General features: G+C 34.9%; 1 protein-coding gene across 2 annotated transcripts in view; it reads right to left on the minus strand.

Annotated features, from left to right (window-relative positions):
• Positions 1–21,643, minus strand: part of Stx17 (syntaxin 17) — a 66,587-nt gene that overhangs the window by 33,746 nt on the left and 11,198 nt on the right. For both annotated transcript variants that reach the window (XM_005382817.2, XM_005382818.2), the window contains exon 3: positions 12,305–12,370. In XM_005382817.2, the coding sequence (XP_005382874.1) occupies positions 12,305–12,370 (66 nt within the window). The remainder of the gene's footprint in view (positions 1–12,304; positions 12,371–21,643) is intronic.

Genomic DNA, 21,643 nt, shown 5'->3' on the forward strand with positions numbered 1-21,643 from the left:
CATGAGGTGCAAACTCTTATCATTCCCTTTTCCTTCAGTTCAACAATGGGTATGACAGTTTTCATCCTTTTGGCAATCTGCATTGGTTAACTTCTCTGGTGTTATTGATTTTCATTTTCCTTCAGATAAGTTAATTCATTTTGCTTCAGTTTTCATAGATGGGTCATGTTAGGGTAAGAGAGATTATGTGACAACTTCCTCTTCTAAAATATAGGATACAGGTTTCTCATCATATGATCAAAATTCAATTACCAAAACAAAAAGAGGAATCTTTCCCTACAAAATTCATACCTCAAAATAGACTTCACTTGGCAGTACACACTATTAACTTTTTGCATTCTATAAAAGATGGAAGTACAGCAGCAGAAAGACAATTCCATCAGATAAAAGTAAAAAAGAAAAAAAAGCTAATTTGGGGTCAAAGATATGCTTGTTTTGTTAAAACATGCTATTTGGCTGTATCATGAAGCCAGATCTGGAGAAGTTGACAATGATGAGGTTATTTCTGACCTGGGACCTATTGAGGGAATTGACCCAGAATGCCCAGGAGATGATAACCAAAATGGGAATCAAAGGTCTGAAAAGGTGATAAATAGAAATATCTGAGCTAAAAGTTACCAGCATTCTTAAAACAGAATAAAATATACAAAAGTATATTCACTATAGATGAAAAATTCTATTCCTTCCAAATTCTTGATAATCAATCTCTCCTAATTGAGGAACAACAAAATTTGACTAGTCTATTCATAATTATAGATTTCTAAAATTGTAATAGAGCTACTATAATTCAATTTGGTCAAAAATACCTTTGAGTGCACTCTAGTTTCATAAAGATGTTTGTTTGTTCTGTGTACTTGTTATTTGTTTGTCCATTTTGTGAACAGCTGTTCCCTTTTGTCTTGGTTATTTTTTGCTCATTGCTGAGACAAAATATCCAACACCCAAAATTAAGGAAGGAAAGATTTATTTAGCTTACAGTTTGTGGAGGTTTCAGTCCATACTTGGCTGGCTCCAAGCAGAGGCAGAGTGACACATGGCAGAGGGCAAATGTTCATGGCCAAGAAAGATAGCAAAGCAACAACAGCAAAAGGGGGGAACAACAAGCCTCTTTTCTTCTCTTATATTGTAAACAGGCTACCCCCACCCAGAAAGCATGTAGCACTCACATAATCTCCATGCCCTCCTCTTGCACAGGTTTGGGATGTATACAAAGTATGGACCCTGTGCCCCTGCTCAGTCACTCATTTAACCATCTGAACTTCTCACACTGACACAGTAAACAACATCCTAGAGCAAGAAGGATGTCCTTTTCACCCCAGGATGTAGAAATGCTGGGTTACTTAGTTAAGCTTCTAGACTCCTCAAAATGACACAATATATCAACCATAACACCTTTTAATGTTGAACTCAACAACTTTTCTCTTTCCTCATTTTTCTTTTGCATTTTCGGACCTTTTGTTCATAATACAATTTGGGTTAAAGATATAAAAGCATGCTTCCACCTGTGTTACCAGCTGGTCAAAGTGATATCAAAATTAGCTTTCTCACAGTTCATCAACAAATTTAAGACAATAAACAGAAATTCCTTAGAGTGGGGAGAGATTATTGGACAGGAAGGACTCCAATTGATAAAAAGTGTGGCCAACCTTTGTTCACTAATAAGGAGCCCCCAGTAGTCTCCATAATCTCTTCGGAGACACCCCCAATAATTTGGTCATTGGTCAAAAGATAGAGTTTTCTAGAAAAAAATAAATAGAACAAGATTTTCTCATAACACATGCTCTTGCTACAAAACTAAATAAACAAAGGTTTTCACATGTATATGACAATTCATTATTGTTATTCTCAAGGTATATTAAATGTACTCATGATTCCAGATGTACAGGTCTTCCAAAATGTACAACAAGAATTGCTTATGGTGATATAGAACTTTTCTTTCCGATTCAGACCTCTGCCTTTAACAAAAAACTTGTGATGTACATCCCATTAAAGAACAATAAATTACATAAAAGCTTCTTATGAATTAGATAGAGATGATTGGTTAAAAGGGTTATGCTGTGTCACAATGAAAAGCTTAAGTATGTTACAAAATGTCATCATGATTGTCATGCTGCAATGTTAAGTATGGTTTTGATTTCTAAATTTGTGTAAATATGTAACTGTTGTCTGTTAACATTCTATAAGGGTTTAAATATTAGGATGCCCATGGTTGCTAGAAAATAGCAGTTCTGGGCTGAGGATGTAGCTCAGTTACAACAGTGCTTGCCTGACAAGCTCAAGGTCTTGAGTTCAATTACTGGTACCAAAAAAAAAAAAAAAAACCAATCTGAGAAAACAGAAGTTCTATTTTATGTTCTAAGGTGTTTGATATTCAGATAAGATAGTAATATTGAGCTTACTGCTACCATTACTATGTGATGTCATTAATCTTCTCTTCTGGGGGCTGGGGATTTAGCTCAGCGGCAAAGCACCTGCCTGGCAAGCGCAATGTCATGAGTTCAATTCCTGATACTGGAAGAAAAGACAAGAAAAAAAAAATCTTCTCTTCTGGATGTTTAACAACTGAAGTTTGGAGACCAAAAAATTAGAGAGACTGATGTGCTAAGATGATAGCCAATAGTTTGATCCTAGCCCTCTGAGATCAGTGAGGTCCCAGGACATAAGTGCCCTCTGCTGCAACACGCTATAACTCAGTTGCATCCCTAACTTTCTGATCAAAGGGATTAAGAACCACTAAGGAAAATGATTCTATGGTGTATAGTGTGCCTAAGGAGAGTAACCAGGAGAGAAAAGTCTCCCAAGCTTTCAAAGAAAGCAACTTGGTCAAGAAATGGCCATGACTCATCCAGTTGGCTGACATTGACAGAAGAACTAAGAGGTGCTGTACATGGTTCTAAGGTAATTCTTGAGGAAACTTAACTGACCTGGATAGATAGCAAAGAATTGATTAATACAGGTCTTGCCTGAACTTGGTCTTGAACATCCAGCAAAAAGTATAACCACAAGATGTAGAAAACAATGCCATAGTAGTATGTTAGCTGTAAAAGATTAAAATCACTAAAAACTTCTGATAACTGCCAGCTATACCAGTAACTCACTACTGTTATAGATTATTGGACTGTATAGGGACAAATTGTTGTATACAGGTATGTAAAATCTTTTGATTGGAAATCTTCAGCCTAAACAAGTAAGTTCATCAAGAATGAGAAGGTCTCCTACAGAGTTCTCCAAACACAACACCTCCAACTTCAACTGACCACTCATCACTTACACAACAAAACCGAAAAGAGAGAGAGATGTAGAGAGCGGCTGAAGCCAGAAATACTTAGGTCCTGAGAAAAACATCTTGCCTGAGACAATTCCAGTCATTAGTTGCTAGGTAACCCTGTGTCTCACGATACTAACTTTGCAAAAGTATAAATAAATGCCCCTATGGTGATTGTGCAGTTTTAGTTCTCCCATCCGCGAAGAGAATGCCACCTGACCTCAGTTTTCGTCTCTTGTCTATTTTTCTTTTTTCTTGGAGACTTTTTTTTTCTTTTTTGGTATCAGGAATCGAATTCAGGGCCTCATGCTTACCAGACAAGCACTGTGCTGCTGAGCTACATCCCTAGCCTCTTGTCTATTTTTCTAAATCTCCTCACCATTCTTCCCCAGGACCAATGACAGCCACACAAGTTTGTGGCAAATAACCATTTTCTGGGTGTGGTGGCAAATACCTGTAATCCCAGTACTAAGAGGCTGAGGCAGGAGGATCACTACAAGTTCAAGGCCAGCCCGGGATACACAGAGTTCAAGACTAGACTAAACTACATAGTGTGACCCTGTCCAAAAACAAATGAACAAACAAACAATTACCATTTGATCTAGTCACTCCACTCATAAATATTTACCCAAGGAAAATGAAATTATTTGTCTATACAAAGTTTAACACCCAAATGTTCATAGCAGCTTGATTGCTAATTGTTAAAACATAAAGAAATGAAATGTTCCTCAACAGATAAATGGATAAACTCTGATACATCTACACAGTAAAATACTATTAAGTAATAAAAGGTGAAATATTGATAAACATTATAATATGGATGAAGTTCAAAATACTATGCAGTATGAAAGAAGCCAGACTAAAAAATTTATATATTGTATGATATACTGTTTACATTATATAAAATTCTAGTATACCAAACTGTTATGGTCTAAATCTAAAATGCCCCCCAAAAGCCTCACGTATTCAGAGGTGGGGCTTCTGGAAGGTGACTGGATCATAGGGTGCTATACTCATGAATCGCTCAACGTGCTATAAGGAAGGAGGGCTTCCTCCTTATAGATGAGTCACTGGGGGATGACCTGGAAGGGTGTATTTTTGTCCCTGGCTCTTCCCTTCTCTTTCTGCTTCCTAGCTGTCATCCGGTAGTAGCTTTCCTCTGCCATGTCCTTCCACCATGACGTTTTTGCCTTAGAGCCAGCAGACCATAGACTGAATCCTCTGAAAACCATAAGGCAAAATAAACCTCTCCTAAGTTGTATGTTTCAAGTATTTTGTTCCAACAATGGGAAAGTGACTAATACCCCAACTAATGTATAGTGACAGAAAGCTAGGGACAGACTGACGAAGGATGTAACAGGGAAAAATCAAGAGGATGAGAGATTACAAAAGGACATAAAGAAGAAAAAATACACCAAAGGGTTATTTATGTCATGCATATGTTCATTACCTTGATTGTGGGATAGTTTCATGGTATCAATTTATCACAGTTTACTTATCAGTTTATAAGTTAAATATGTATACCTTATTGTATGTTAATTATACATCAACAAAACTGTTTTTAAAATGCAGAAAGAAAAATGTGAAACCATATATTATTTACATATCGGTGTATAAATATATATGATAATACCTAAGTCAGGAAAAAAGGTTTCCTGCAGATGAAGGTGGGAGCAAGGAAAACAGAATTAACTAAGGAAGAGTACCCAAGGGGTCCACAGTAAAAAGAAGTTTTCTTCAAAAAAAGAAAAGGAAACATTTGTGGCAAAATATTAAGATATGACACAGTTAGGTAGTGAGTACAGAGTATTTATTTTTATTATTTTCTATGCTTGAAGTGTGCATTAGTTAATTTTTCAAAAATGTTCTTGTGAAGTTGATCTAAGTGCCATGAAGAAAAATAAAACATAAAATCATAGAAGGCACTTATATCCATCTGCATATTGTGTTTGTTTATTTCGAAAGAAATTTGTCTCAAAATATAACACATGCTGGCAAGAAAACAAAGAAAGGAGAACTCTTACACTTGGTAAGAATGTAATTAGTACAGCTATTATGAGAAAAAGGTAGAAGTTTCCTTCAAATAAAAAATAGCATCCTATGGCTCACTAATTCCACTATTAGGCATACATACAAAGGAAATGAAACGAGCATGTCAAAAAGATACTGAACCCTCATGTTTATTGTAGCACTGTTACAAGAGCCACAATATGGAATCGAAGTGTCCCTCATCGGATGAATAATGAAAATGTAATAGTACATATATATAATAGAATACTATTCAGTCACAAAAAGAACTAAATCCTGTCACTTGCAACATGTATGAATCTAGAGGACATTATGTTAAGTAAAATAAACCAGGCACAGAAGGATAATATCATATACTCTCACTCATATGAGGAATCTTAAAAAGTTTCTCTTATAGAAACTGATAGTAGAGTAGTGGTCACTGGAGGCTAAAGACAGTAGACAGGAAGAAGAGTGCATGCTGGTCACTGAGTACGAAGTTAGACAGGAAGAACAAGCTCTACTGTTTCACTACCTAGTAGGACGACTACAGGTAACCATAATGTATTTATACTTCAAAATAGCTAGAAGAGAAGATTTTGAATGGCCTCACCACAAAGAAATGATAAATGTTTGATGTGATAGATATGCTGACTACCCTGATTTGATCATTATGTAATACATAAACATATCAAAACATCACACTGTGTCCCATAAATATATTCATCAATATGTGTCAATTTTAAAAAACTTTAAATGAAAATAAAATCTGTTTCTATTCCCTTCACATGCCATTCCCAAAATACAAGTTGTATGCAAATAAGATCTTCCTCTTGTTTTGATCACAGAGGTATCCCCACTGTTTATACTAGTATCTAGAAAATAGTAAGTTCAAACATTTCTGTTGTTCTAATAATCAGACCAGAAAAGCAGGTAAACTACATTCTGAATTGCAGAAATATCCACAAGTTAGATCGATGGGTCTCAAATCAGTGAAATAAATTTTAAATAAGAAAGTACATCAACTCAGTATTTAATGAGCTTTGCAGTACACAAGAAGTAAATTTTAAACATTCAAAAAAATAAAGATGACCTCTCTCCCTCTTTAGTTTAATAACTAAATATAATAACTAGTTATAGGTTTTTTTCTTTCTTTCAGGAATATCCTAAAATTTCTGTCTAAAGATTAAAAGATATAATCTATATTGATAACAGTAAAAACTAATTATTCTAAGTTAATTAAAAATTCTGAAGAGTGGCTAATTATGTATTTAATGATTAAAAACTGAGTGGCTATGCATATATTTGCCTTTGTTAAATATTGATTTAGGATTCCTAATGTGTTTTTACAACATGTTATTTTGAGAACAAATTGTGTACAGCACAAAACATTATCTGATTTCTTTACAAATACAGAATACAAGTTCACTGGTAAACATTTAAATAACAGAGTAAATACATTCTAGACATCATATTCTTTATTATTAAGGGCTCCAGAGTTATAACTATTTAATTAAAATAAATCTGGACTATTCTTTGTGTTGTCTGATTACTACACTAAGGCACAGATAGTAATACAATGACTTTACACATTTCAACATCAAAAGAGAATATTAACTAAACCACTAGAAAGTATAAAATTTAAAGCAGAAAAAAGATTTTTTATTTATTTAAAACTCCAGTGAGCACCTACTACATAGGTGTTAAGTGCACTACACCAGTTCCTATCCACCTGAGTTAATATTAAATATATCTCCAGATTTAAAAGAAAAAATCAAGGTATAATACTGAAATTAGTTCTTATTAAGGAACCTCTTTAATGCCAACAAACAGCACCAAGACTATGCCAGATAAATTGGATTCCTGTACTTCTTGCTTTAAAGAAACATTTTCTCTGCTCTTCAGCCTTCTCATCTGAAATAATGAAGATAACACTCCTTTATCCAGCACCCAAATAGATAGCACTGTATCATTTATTGGATTCTATAATACATGACAGTTATATGTTGACTTATAATAAAGTTTAAAACTGTTATTTAAATATTTAATTAATGTTTTAAATGGCTATCTAAGTAAGTTCCTTTAAGGCAGAAATTACGACATACTTTTCAGAGTCCTCTATTATCAAATAATGTTGTTACTATATTTTAAGTATTTGGGGAGGAGGGCAGAGGAGACTAGCTTTTAAAACATATATTTTATACTTTTGTATAACAAGTTCATAAAAATGGAGAAAAATAATGCAATTACATTCTGTTTTAAATAAAGAATCAATACAATTTTTAGCTTTATATAGCAATTAAAGTAAAAATGTCAAATCAAACTTCTTACTAATTCTTCTTATTTATTGAACATTTATTGTCCAGCAGAGGCTACGGTGGCCCTTGGCAGACATCATTAAACAATCCTTACAACCATTCCAGAAGTTACAGATTATTATGCTAATTTGACAGCTGAGAAAACTAAAGTTCAGAGATAGTAAATAACTTGCTCAAGCAAACAGTATCATATATAATTTAAATGATATAGAAAATTTTAATTAGAATACAACATAATGAGATTTTACTTTCAGGAAAAAATAATGTGCAGAAATAGCATTAAGAACTTTACCAGCAGGAGCTGTTATCTTTTTTATATGGTCTTGTAAAAAAGATATATTTGAATAAACTTGTTTATAACCAACTACTTCCAATAACTGGCAAGCCAGATTGAAAAAAAATACAAGGAAACAAAATAAGAATTAGAAAAAATGAGTATTATGATAAAAGAAGAAAAATCTTATTTAAAAACGTTAAAATATTAAAAAAACCCAAAGATTACAGAGGAATTACTAGAAATAATAAAAGTTTAAAGATAATAGACTGTAAGTTCTATATATATATGAAAATTGCTATATTTCTACATACAGGACAAAAAATTAAAAAGTATAACTTAAAAGAAAGGTCGTAGTGAACAATTCCCCACAAACACACTTTCCTTCCTCCTTCTCTCTTTCTCCTGCATACATGCAGAATCTCTCTCTCTCTCTCTCTCCCTCTCTCTCTCTCTCTCTCTCTCTCTCTCTCTCTCTCTCACACACACACACACACACACACACACACTATTAGGTAACTAAAAAGAAATTAAAGAAGTAGTTTGAAAAAAATTTTTGTTTATATTCTTAATTTTTAGGAGAGATAGGATTAATTGAACAAGATACCAAAAGCATTAACCACAAAGACTGACACTAAGGTGTTATACCCACAGTGAATGTATACACTATGTACTGCAAACATGTACTAATAAAATTCTTAATTGAGAAACATAAATTAAGTCCTTTTTCTAAAAACAAAGTACTATTATGGAAGTTAAAAAAAATTCTTACATGAATCTTATAGTGACAAATTTGGAAAATCTATGATAACTGTTGATGAAATTGTTTTTCCAAAAATAATTTTTACACAAACTAGCAAGGAAAAGCCTAAACATAAAATTCAGGACAAATATGATTAAAATTAAGCAAATATGTATATCTAACAATAGTTTTTATCTCTTCATTTTAACGGCACACATAAATCTTATGCCAGATGGAGGTCAATAATGTAAATATATATGTTTTTAAAAATCAATAAACACAAATACTTTAACCAGAGCCAATATCTCAAACAAATCATGGGATTTTTTTTAATGATGTTTTAAACAGTGAAGATGGTAAGAAATCCTAGTCATAATAATCTCATTAACATTAACATGCTCAATACCATTCAATCTTGCTAGGTACCAGGTTTGTGGAATATACAAATAGTGAAGACAGAATCCTTGCTCCTTAGGCCTATGATCTACTTAGCAAACAGTAAAATATACACCTATGTAGGTAAGTCATATTTCCATTTAAATCTCAAATCAATCTGTTTTTCTCTACCTCTTATCACTAAGCTATATGCATACTTCCTGGACCTCTGTAACATTTCCTAATGATCTCTTGCATTCAATTTTCATTCTACCTGCAATCTATTCACTATACCACAGCGATACTAACTTGTTTGATAATCAAGAGGATGATGCATTCTTTTGAAAAACTGACTTTAGATTCAGAAACTCCATGCATAAAGCTAAAAGCCGGAATTTATGTGAAAGCCTGACCTGAATAATGAAAGCCTAGCTGCCTCATCTAACCTGACTCTGTAGCTCTATAAAATAAGGACGTGCCAGCCCGAAGGAGAGAATGAGGATTCACTGTTAGAAAACTCAACCACACCAACTTCAAGATAGTGATGTTTTTGGATTCTCCTACGAAAAATGCCAGCTTGCCAAACTACCTTTAAGTGACATCTACTAGGAGACAGGCAATCAGCTTTTTATTTTTATTTTTATTTTTATTTTTATTTTTTTCTCTGGTACCAGGAACCGAACTCATGACCTTGTGCTTGCCAGGCAGGCGCTTTGCCGCTGAGCTAAATCCCCAGCCCCAATCAGCTTTTTAGTGTGTCAGAAAAATAAGGAAGGCCAGATGTGGTCTTTGAGCCAGTTTTCTGACTGCTATACTGGAAGATTTTTAAAAACAAAAAGAGGAAAGGAAATACAGGCAAATAAATTATCAAAGAAAATTTCCCCAAACTAAAAAATATAAGATTTTAGAACAAAAGGTTCTAAGACAATGCATGTACATCATCATCAAACTTCAGAATACCAGGGACAAACAATCACAAAAAGCTCTTGGGGGAGGGAGGTCCTATGCGAAGACTGCGAAAACAGAAAATCAGATGATATCAGCTTTTTAAAGAGTAACACAAAAGAGCTGGAGAGCCTTCACTATTAAAAGAGAATTCCAAGTAAAATTCTACACCTAGTGAAATTAGCCATCACACATATGAAGGGAGAATGAAGGCAGTTTTAGACATAAAATTACTTAAAAATTAATCTACACACTAACGGATTCTCTAGAAAAATAACAGACTAAATAAAAAATGATGAAGATATGTGGGAAAATAGCAGCCTAACACAGGGGAGTCTACAGGAGGTCCCACAGCAGCTGTGCAGCAAGCCTAGAGTGTGAGGTCACGCTGGAACTAGAGGAAGAAGGGCTTCAGGAGGGAATTTTCTAAATAAAGAATGGAACGGATGTATCTGAGCATATGAAGAATAGCTATGATATGTAACAGAGATAGCTCAGTCAAAAAATAAATCACAAGTACACAGTAAGCCAATCATTTTTTAAAAATGAAGCAGGATACAATACTACACACCTGTAACCCCAGTGCTTGGGAGGCTGAGGCAGGAAAACAGCAAGTTCAAATCCCACCTGAGCAACTTAGCAAAACCCTGTCTCAAAATAAAAATTAAAAAGAGGGAAAGGGACTAGAAATATAGCTCAGTGAAAAGGCTCTGGGTTTAACCCCCAATACCACAAAAAAAAGCGGGGGAAGTAATTATTAACTTCACAAAAAGTAAGGGATTATACTGTACTTCACTGTGTCATTTGGCATAAAACATCTTCATAATCAAAATAATAATGAAACACTGAGTACTAATGGAACCAAAGATTGGAATAGATGTAATTATATAGATGGAAGGGGAGGGGGAAAAGAGAGCAAAGCCAGAAGCTAGCGTTCCACCTGTTTTGGCAAGAAATGGAGACTATTTAACCTGATTAATCAAGAAATATCAGTTTACAAATGATGTTTAGTAATAAAGAAGTAAATACCATGAAAAATGATCAAAATGACTTACAAATTATCCTTCCAAGCAGGACTTGGAGAGAGAGAACAGTAAGATGCTGTAAACTCTCCAGATGTATTTGGTTTTTAAAACTGTAGGAACATATTATTTTAAAAAGTTTAAAAATAATTAAAATTTATTTTTTGGCCAGGAGTGGTGACACCCACCTGTAATCCTAGCACTCAGGAAGCTAAGGCAAAAGGATCATTGCAAATTTGAGACCAGCCTGGGCTACAAAGTGAGCTCAAGGCCAGCTTGAATTGCATAGTGAGACCCTGTCTCAAAAAGACCAAAAAAAAAATTGGGGGGGGCTTTTAAAAACTATGTAAACATATTCTTTTAAAAAGCTAGCTTAAAATAATTAAAATTTATCTTTAAAGGAGCAAATAATTACCAAAGAATATCTATAATACATATAAACAGAAGGTCCATATCTTTCAAATTATAAGGAGCTCATATGAAAGACATAATATAACATATGCAAGGAAAATAAACAGACAACAATTATAAAATATTATTTCCCAGGGCATACGTGAAAAAAACCATTTCACCTTTCAAAGCAGTAAAAAGAAAGTCAACTTAACAAAATAGCATTAAATTAACCTATCAATTAGCACAAATTTGAGAAATGGACAATACCAGTGTACACTTTTGGAAAATGTATGGACCGTGAAAGTATAAACTGATGTTCCATTTCCAGAGGAAAATTTGGTGATATGGAATAAAACCCTTTGAGCATCAACATGAAGCCACAAACAGAAAATTCCACATCTGACCTCATGCAACAAGTTATAGTTAAAACATGGGTGGACTAAAAATATTGTGGAAAATTACCCTCAGCCTATGTATAAAAGTTGAAATGAATTTCATGTATGGACTTGACTCATCCCCATCATAACTCATTATGTATATGCAAATGTCCCCCAAAATTTGAAATCATAAGCACTTTTGGTCACAAGTATTTCAGATAAGGAGCACTCAACTTGTATTATTTTATAAAAGTTTTTGTTTGATTTTGAGACAAGGTCTTACTATGAAGTTCAGGCTAACCCTGAACTTACTATGTAATCCAGGCTGGCCTTGAATTTGAAGCAATTCCTCCTGCTTGCTGGGATTACAGGTATGTGCCCCAACCCCCCAGCTTTCTTTTTTTTTTTTTTTTTTTTTTTTTTGTTTTTTTTTTTTTTGCGGTACCAGGGATCGAACTTACGACCTTGCGCTTACCAGGCAGGTGCTTATGCTACTGAGCTATATACCAGCACCCCCCAGCTTTCAATCTGTATTATTTTAGCAGAATTTTCATATTGATTTACAGAAAGAATATGATAGACTTACCTGAACTGTACGTCCTGCATTGATATGTTCTTCATGCAACTTGTCCCAGATTCTGCAGCGTTGATACTATAAAAAGAGAAAGGGTAAGGCATTGAATTTTTAATCACTAAAGGATAATTTCCAATTACCACAAAAATCTCTACTTACCTACTCAAACTTAAATATATCACCTAGAGAAGACAGTGATTTAATAACAATACTTAACTTTCCGAAGACTATACAAGTAGGAAATTTCCAGTAATACTGCATACAGAATTCTAGAAATCAAAACAAACAAAAGATCACCAGGTGGAGGTTACTCTATTTTACTGAAAACGTGTATGTATTTCATCTATATTATAAACTCTCTGGAAAGGGAAAATATAAAGAACAAGAATGTAAAGTTTAAAAAGATTAACAGTTTCTTATATATTTCTAGTATACATGAAGAATTTTTATTTTTTATTTTTTTTGGTTTTTCTCCGGTACCGGGAACCGAACTCACGACCTTGTGCTTGCCAGGCAGGCACTTTGCCGCTGAGCTAAATCCCCAGCCCCCATGAAGAATTTTTAAATGTTTGTCAGTGGCAGTGTTAAGAGTTGGAAACTAAAATTGGAATAAAAATAAGTATCTTAAAAGCACCCACAGGAAAGAAAGACTTGAAAAGTAGGGAGGAGCAAAGACAAAAATGAAGAAGACAAAACAACATAAACCAGAAGACAATAGAACATTGTCTTGAAAGTACTCGGAAACAACAGACAATTCAACTGAGAATTATATACTCAGAATAATGAAGACAAAATAATGATTTTTTGGAACATAAAAAACCTAACAGGACTCATCACCAGTGGATACATACACTACAAGAAATGTTAAAGGTTTTACCCTTAGGCTGTAACTCCTTGATAGGTCCCTCTTGCATATCTCTGTCTTCCTGAGAAACCACTCTGAAGATACCACCACGTATTACAGCAGCCATTGATATTTTCCTACTAATCTATTCATAACTGTGTAAAGTTTGTAATGTTCCTATCCTATTTCATAACTGGATGTATGTTTATTATTATGTGTTTCCTACAACAACCATTGAGAATAGTTAATGATTTTTCAATAGGTCACTCATGTATAGCTCTATTTATTTTCTTTAGAAGCCACTTTGAAGATACCAAAGTATAGTACAACAACTCTTGATAATCTCCTACCTCTTTTGTCTGTAACTCACTATTATTTGTCTATTTGTTTTCCTGAGAAACTATTTTGTAGACAATAATATGTAAAATGATAACCATTGATAATTTCCTACCATTTTGTCTGTAATTTGCTAAGTCCCCCCTATTATTATGTTATCCTTCTTTTATTCTTTAAAATAAAAAAAAAAAAAAAAAAAAGAAATGTTAAAGGAAGTACTTCAAGATCAAAGAATCTACAAAAAGCCTACATATTAACAATGGCTGCGGGCCATAACTGAGAATTGTTCACATAATGAATGTCTACTGAAGATATAGCAAAACACAAAAGCAACAACAAACACAAAGGCTACATTCCAGGAATATTCTCAATTTACTAGAAACTATTATGTTGAATACCTGAGTAGGCTACTTTACCTGTTACATACTCCACTTCTGAGTATCAACATTGCATGCAGGGGTTTTTCATACAAGTCTTGATCTTCACAATAATCTCTGAGGATAACTACAATTTCACCATCGCAATTGTCTCAAGGCACAGACATTTGCAACTTTTACAAGAAACATCAAACATGGATGTTAAATGTGTGAATATTAAGACACACAGGATAGTGCTGTGTCAAGACAGTGTTATTCCTACCCGACTGGACACGGCCTCAATCAGAGCATACTCCACAGAAAGCAAGTAAGCTGGGATTTCAACAATAAACAGTATTTCAACAGTGACAAATGCTGAGGTGCATACTATTAACAGTGTAAGAGAAAACAAAACTATTCAACTCCATGTTGTCCACCTTTTTTTGGTGAAAATGAACTTCAAAATAGAAAAGGATGCAAGAAATAAGAGGAAAATAAAAACCAAGAAAGAAAAAGAGTAAACACAAATACTTCTAATGACTTCAACAGGCCCAAGGAAGTCACATCTCAGCAAACCAAAAGACCTTGGAAAAGTGATCATAGAAACACTTCTCATAAAGAACTGCAAATACTGAAAAGGTTCCTACAGACCTGCAAATATTGGCCTAATTGTCACAAAAGGAAGTATTTCTTAATGTAAATCTTGGGGGGAAATTTTATACTAGATGACTACAGACTGTTTGTATGAACTTATGAAAATGGTGAGTATACTAATATGCTGTATCTCCTTCTTGTCCAATGTTATCATCAGTGACTTCAAAATTCCAAATCTGCAGATTAAAAACTGTGAGAATTAACATAAAGATCAAAAATGCACATGATATGAACAACTATAACAATGATAAATGTAAAGCGCAATACTTAAAAGTAAACGATACAGGTATAACTTAGCCCAAAAAGTACAGTTCACGTAGTTAAAAAAAAAAAGAAAAAAAAAAACCTATGGATTTCATTTAGTTCATTATAAAGTCAATAAAAAAGCAACAAAAAGTGGTTTCTAAATGACTGATCCAGAGGAGTCCCAAAATGGTGGGACAGTGAATGCCAGCAACTTAGCTTCTCCAGGACAAAGTGTCTCGAGTCGGAGAAAAAATACCTTGGAAATCAAATTGAGTAGAGGTTACCCAGGAACCATGAGGCAACTGACAGAGGAAAGAAAACACAATTAAGTCATACAGAAGGCACAGATCACACCATGGAGGACAGACTCCACAACGATGCTAACAGTGGCTGGCTAAACACCAGTCTGACAGGCAAACTGAAATTCTAACACCTTCTTTGCTTATAGAGAACCAGAGAACTGCCTTAAGATCTAAAGAACCATCAGCAGTTAGAGACTGAAAGGAAAACATGGGGCACTGCTTCTGGAATGGCCTTCCAGAGTCAAGAGTTGGTAAGTGACCTGAGCATAGGCACCTACAGCCACAATCGCAGAGCAAGAATGGACAGGGATGACATTGTAGGGAAAGGCTCAGTGTTTGAACCTGAGCAGCTGTTTGGCTGCTTTACACTGCCAAGTTCCCAGAGTGGATAAGGCAAAGAATCACAGGAGATAGCCGACAGTTAGAGCAGACGGGGGGGGGGGGGAGGAGTCCTGCTGAGAGGCAGGGCTGCTGAACACAGATCGGTTTGCTATGGTCAAAGGCCGGTCCAGCCTGAGTTACACTGCATTGGAAGCTCACACCGGCTCCATGTTCTCACTGAAGGCAGATCTCTACACCCAGCACAGTTCTGGGGTGCACTGCCCCACTTAGATTTCCAGCATGAACAGAGACATGTCCTGGTTTGAGCTCTGCTCCTTAACCCTATGTGAGGAAAAGAGCGAAGTATCCAAAACTGGAGACTTTTCTTTTATTATTCTTTATTTGATTGCAATATTCTTTCATTTTTAATTTTCATTTTACTTTTTAATTCTTTACTGTTTCTCTCCTTCTGTACATTTTGCACCATAATTTTATTCCACTATTTTACCCTTTTTTCTTTTGTGAGCATGTCTGTGTATGTGTGCTTCTCTTCCTCCTGCCTTTTTTATCCCAATATACTTTACAGAGGCTAAGGCAATTCTTCCTTGTCCCTTTATATCCCTCCTACTTTTATCCATATCTCTTTACCTGAATTCATTCTCCTGTGTCATGGATGCTCAACTTTTCTTTCCTCTCCACCTTTTCATTTGTCTCCCTTTATCTTTTTTCTAATATTTATATCAGTCATAGAATCTTTTCATATTCCCATTTCTCACTCCTAATTATGTACCCAGTTTTTCTTGTTATCCCCTTCAAGTATATAACACACCCTTACAATCACTGGGATCCTTTCCCCCTCCTATTTCCTCCTTCCCATACCACAGAGCAGAGGCCTTAAATTTTTTTTTAAAGAAAGAAACCTTTTTAGAATTTTTTCCTCTTCTCTTCCCTTTTCTGGCATTACCTGGTTTCCAGCCTCTGGGCTTTGGATAAGTGAATCCATAAAATTACTGTTGAATGCTGTTTTTCACTATTAGAGGAGATATAGCAATCATATTAAGTGCACATTAACTGTGGGCCAAGACTTGGGTTGTTATGGCACTTACACTATAACTATGGATTTCCTCTCTAAGCTAGGGAGAAACCCAAAACAGGGTGTCATGGTATGGTACTTCTTAACTAGCCCTCATAATATCACTATAACAGCCTGACTCCGTGGATAATTTCATTCCAGTGAACCTGTCTACCCAATACAGCATCAAACCCATGGAGAAGGACAGCAAGAAGTCCTACTCCAACAACTTAGACTGAATCAGAGTCTGCAAGAATGCTTCCACCATGGCAGAAAGATGTCCTGAATCTGAGTTAACTTCAGTATTGTGGTGTATGGGTCAGAGGAATTACTGGGGTGTGGGCACTCAGACTCTTTGGCAAAGAAGCTATTTGGGGATCACATGTGCAATGTCTCATTTGGAATATTTAATCTATGCTCCTATCGGACATCTTATAGGTTTAAGTTTTTGTATGTTTCTTGATTTATTTACTAATGTGGGGTTATTTTATTTTCTTTCATGTTTTCCTGTGATTATTAGGTTTCTTTTATGGTTCTTGTGATTATTACATAATATTATGTATTTGCTTTCATTGGCTCTGACTTAGTGGGTATCTAAAATTCTCTGCCTTGCATCAGCTTCCTGTGTAGTTTCTTCACATCAAACCCCTGAGATAATATTATTAATATATTTCTTTATTCTTTTTCCAAACATGTAAACTCCTCCCAAACTTTTAAATTCCTCATAGTTAGCTCCCTCATAGTCACTCCTATCTTCTCTATTATTATTCCTCGCTCTCCCCATCCTAAGCTTTTGGCTCTTCCATATCTTACCCTATTTTCCTCCCTATCTGTACATCCTGACAACCACACAGCCTTCCTCAACCACAAAGTAAACCCCTTTTCTCCCATATTAGCCCCCTGACCCCACAAAAGATCCTTTGACAACTCTCAGTAGTAAACCTTCAACTCAACTAAAAGTACTCCAATAAAATCAGACCACATCAATCTTTTCTTCTCATTTATCATTATTCCCTCCTTCAAACCTCCCTGTCTAATACTAATGTCCAACATTCCTCATCCAACCTCCTGCCATTCTCCCAATCCCACCTCACCTACCTCATTGCAGAACAAATAATAAATTGTCATAGTGTACATAGAGAATAGACAAAGGGGGTAAGTGTAAAGCACAAGCACTATCATATAAAAGTGTAAGACTGCATCAGTGGACGCTGTTATAACCAGAAGTAATACTTTTGGTAAAACATAGGGACAGAGTCTAAATCGCTTAAAGTAAATAATAGGAGGAGTAAACACTAGCGCTGGACATACAAAGATGAAAATTATTCACAGTGGGGCTGGGGATTTAGCTCAGCAGCAAAGCGCCTGCCTGGCAAGCGCAAGGTCGTGAGTTCAGTTCCTGGTACCGGAGAAAAAAAACCAAAAAAAAAAAAAAGAAAATTATTCACAGGGAAGCAACATCCTACTAAAAACCACCATATAAGACATAAACTCTCTTCACTTCTCTAGTCCTAAGCCTGCAGTAACACCCCACAACAAAGGAGGGGAAAAAGTGGGATATATATATATATAAGATAGATAGATAGATAGATGACAGCTAGATAAACCGATAGACAAATAAACACAGATACACATAGGAAAATAGGGAAGCAAGAAGACAGAAGATCCCTGAAACCTCCCCTCCCACCAAATTGCACAGCAATTTTGTTCAGTATGCCCACAGTAAATTTGAGGGAAATAAGTAAAAAACTGGATGAGCTAACCCCAACAGTTCAAAGTTTGAATGACAACTTCAACAAAGATATGGAATCCTCCAAATGATGTCAGACAGAAATACCCGAACTAAAAAGCTGTATAGAATTCAAACACTGCAGAAATAATCAACGTGAAGACAGAGTATCTGATATTGAAGACAAAATAGTGAATTATAATAAACAGCTCAAAAAAGCCAAAGACAAAATGAGAGAACAAGAGATGACTATCCAGCAGCTACTAGATGACAACAAAACTAATCTAAGACTAAAAGGAGAAGCTAGAAGATAGGACAAATGGATTCAATAACATGCTTACAGAAATCATGGAAGATAATTTCCCAAACACAAAAAAAGAATTCAAAATATAAGTTTATAAAACACCAAACAATTATGATGAAAAAAGAAGCTCACCAAGGATATCTTTATAAATTACCAGATATCCAGCAACAAAGCCCCAGAATTTTAAAAACAGTCAGAGAAAAACAAAATATCACATATAAAGGTAACCAATTAGAATCACAGCAAACTTCACAACATAAACCCTAACGGCCAGAAAAGCTTGGAGTAAAGTATTTTAAGCCCTTAGAGCAAATAACTTCCAACTCAGATTAAGTTACTCAGTAAAGCTATCCTTCAAAATGATGGAGAAATGAGGTATTTCCATGAAAACAACCAGATCAAAAGATAAATGAGTGTTAAACCAGCTGTAGAGAAAATAGTCAAGAACATTCTCATCAGAAACAACGAATCAGACACGGATAAAAACACTTCACAGAAGAATGTAGTGAAGTCAATGGATAAACAGCAACAAAAAAAATTAGGCAAAGAAAAACAAAGGATACACAAACAGATAAAGAAGGCTATGATAGGAAATAACTAATTCATCTTGGTAATATCTCTCAATGTTTATAGCCTCAACTCTCCAATTGAAAGACACAGACTAAATGACTGGATCAAAAAACAGAGTCCAACAATCTGTTGCATTCAAGACACTCATATTGTGTTCTTCTCAGCAGCACATACACTAAAAAACTCATATATTCTAAAAAAATATTCATAGACTAAAAATTAAAGGATAAAAACATTTTATTACCAGGATCCTGAAAAAAGCAGGGATAGCAACTCTATTATCAGACATGGTAAACATCAAACAAAAACTGATTAGACGAAACAAAGGTCACTACATACTAATTAAGGGAGCAATCCAACAAGAGATAACATTGATAAACATTTATGCACCAAATATTAGCGCAGCTATCTTCATAAAACAAAAATTGTTGAAATTAAAAGATCAAATGTGCACAAACACGTACATTTTAACACCTCACGTTTGCAAAAAGATAGACTACTACACAAAAAACTAATAAAGAAATTTCAGAGCTGAACTACACCCTTCAACATATGAACTTAATGGATAGATATAGACTATTCCACCCCTCTACAACAGAATATACATTCTTTGTAGCATCACATGGTACTTTTTTCCAAAATAGATCATATGCTAGTTCACAAACCCTGCTTAAGTAAATATAAAAGAATACGAATTACCCCATGCATACTATCAACCACTGTGCAATGAAAATATAAGTCAACAATAGAAGGAATTTCAGAAAAGGCAAAAGCTCCTGGAAAATTAACAATATACTTCTTCTTTTTTTTTTTTTTTTTGGTTTTGGTTTTTTCTCTGGTACCGGGAACCAAACTCACGACCTTGCGCTTGCCAGGCAGGCGCTTTTGCCGCTGAGATAAATCCCCAGCCCCCATGGAAAATTAAAAATATACTTCTAAACAACCATTGGGTCACAGAAGAAATTTTAAAATTTCTGGAAGTTAATGATACTGATGAGACAACTTGTCAAAACTGCTGGGACATGATGAAAATTTTAAATTCTAGGAGTAAAATTCAGCACAATCAATGCTCACATTAGGAAAATAGCAAGCTCAAATATACAACCTTAAGAGAAATCTTAAGATACTTGAGAAACAACAACAAACCAGCCCCAATCTGAAACTAAGGAGGGAAATTATAAAGATGAGAGTAAAAATCAGTGAATTGAGACCAAAACAACAGGGAAAAACATCAATGAACTGAATACCTGGTACTTTGAAAGAATACATAAAATAGATAAGCCCTTAGCCAGACCAAAAGAAAAGAGAGAAAAGATCCACATTGATGCAATTAGAAATGAAAAGTGAAAAAGTGAAATCACTACAGACACTGTCGAAATCCAGAAGACAGTGACTACTTTGAAAATGTATATTCCAAAGAATTTTCAACTTTTGAAGAAATGGACTGATTCCTACACAGACACGAACTACCAAAACTAACCCCAAAAGACATAAATACGCTTACCAACCCAAGAACAAACAGTGAAATTGTCACATTAACAAGGAATCTATCGATTTAAAAAAAGCCCAGAACCGGATGGGTTGACTGCTGAATTGTACAAAACCTGTGATGATGTTATATCAGCAGTACTCCTCAAGCTCTTAAAAGAAAGTGAAAAGTATGGAGTGCTCCCAAATTCATTTATGGAAGCCGGTATCACTCTGATCCCAAAACTTGTTACAAAGACCTAACTAAAAAAGAAAACTATAGGCCAATCTCCTTAATGAACATAGATATAAAACTCCTCAACAAAATATTAGCAAATAGAATGCAGTACATTATCAACAAGATCATTTATATCGGGATCAAACAGATTTCATAGCAGAGATGAAAGATGTTTCAACATAGGTAAGTCAATAAATGCAATACCTCACATAAACAGAAGGTAAAAAAAAATATGATCATATCCATAGATGCATGAAATGCTTTTGACAACATCCAATACCCTCTCATGTTTAAAAAAAAAAAAAACGCTGAAGAAAACAGCTATAGAAGGACCACATCTTAATATGACAAAAGCTACATGTGACAGGGCAGCATCATATTAAGTGGAGAAATACTAAAAGCAGTCTGCCTAAAATCAGGAACAAGACAAGGATATCCTCTATAACCTCTTCTATTCAACGCAGTACTTGAAACATTAGGCAGAGCAATCAGGCAAGAGAAAGAAATAAAAAGTGGTAGGTATAGGAAAAGAAGTCAAATTATCATTATTTGCAGATGATAGGATCCTCTACGTAGAAAAGGCAAAAAATTCCACCAAAAGACTCCCAGAATTCAGTAGTGTAGTAGCACTCCAATAATGAACTCACCCAGAAAGAAATTAGGAAAACAGTACTGACATAGGAGATTATGGCATGGCAAAGCTGGCTGGGGAAGTAGGTGTGAATTGTTCCTAACAAGATGCTGGATTATGCATACAGAACAGCTCCCAAAGCCCTGCATGTGGACTTCTCTCAAGAATTTGACCAAGTTTTCAATAGGCTGGCCTAGACCTGCCATCAGCCTGTGATGTGGGATTCCAGCGATGCCTATCAGAACCTGTATGCAGAAGTTCTCATGGGTTTCCTTGAGATT

Source organism: Chinchilla lanigera, unplaced genomic scaffold, assembly GCF_000276665.1.
Source record: "Chinchilla lanigera isolate Chin_1 unplaced genomic scaffold, ChiLan1.0 scaffold00018, whole genome shotgun sequence".
NCBI lineage: Eukaryota > Metazoa > Chordata > Mammalia > Rodentia > Chinchillidae > Chinchilla > Chinchilla lanigera.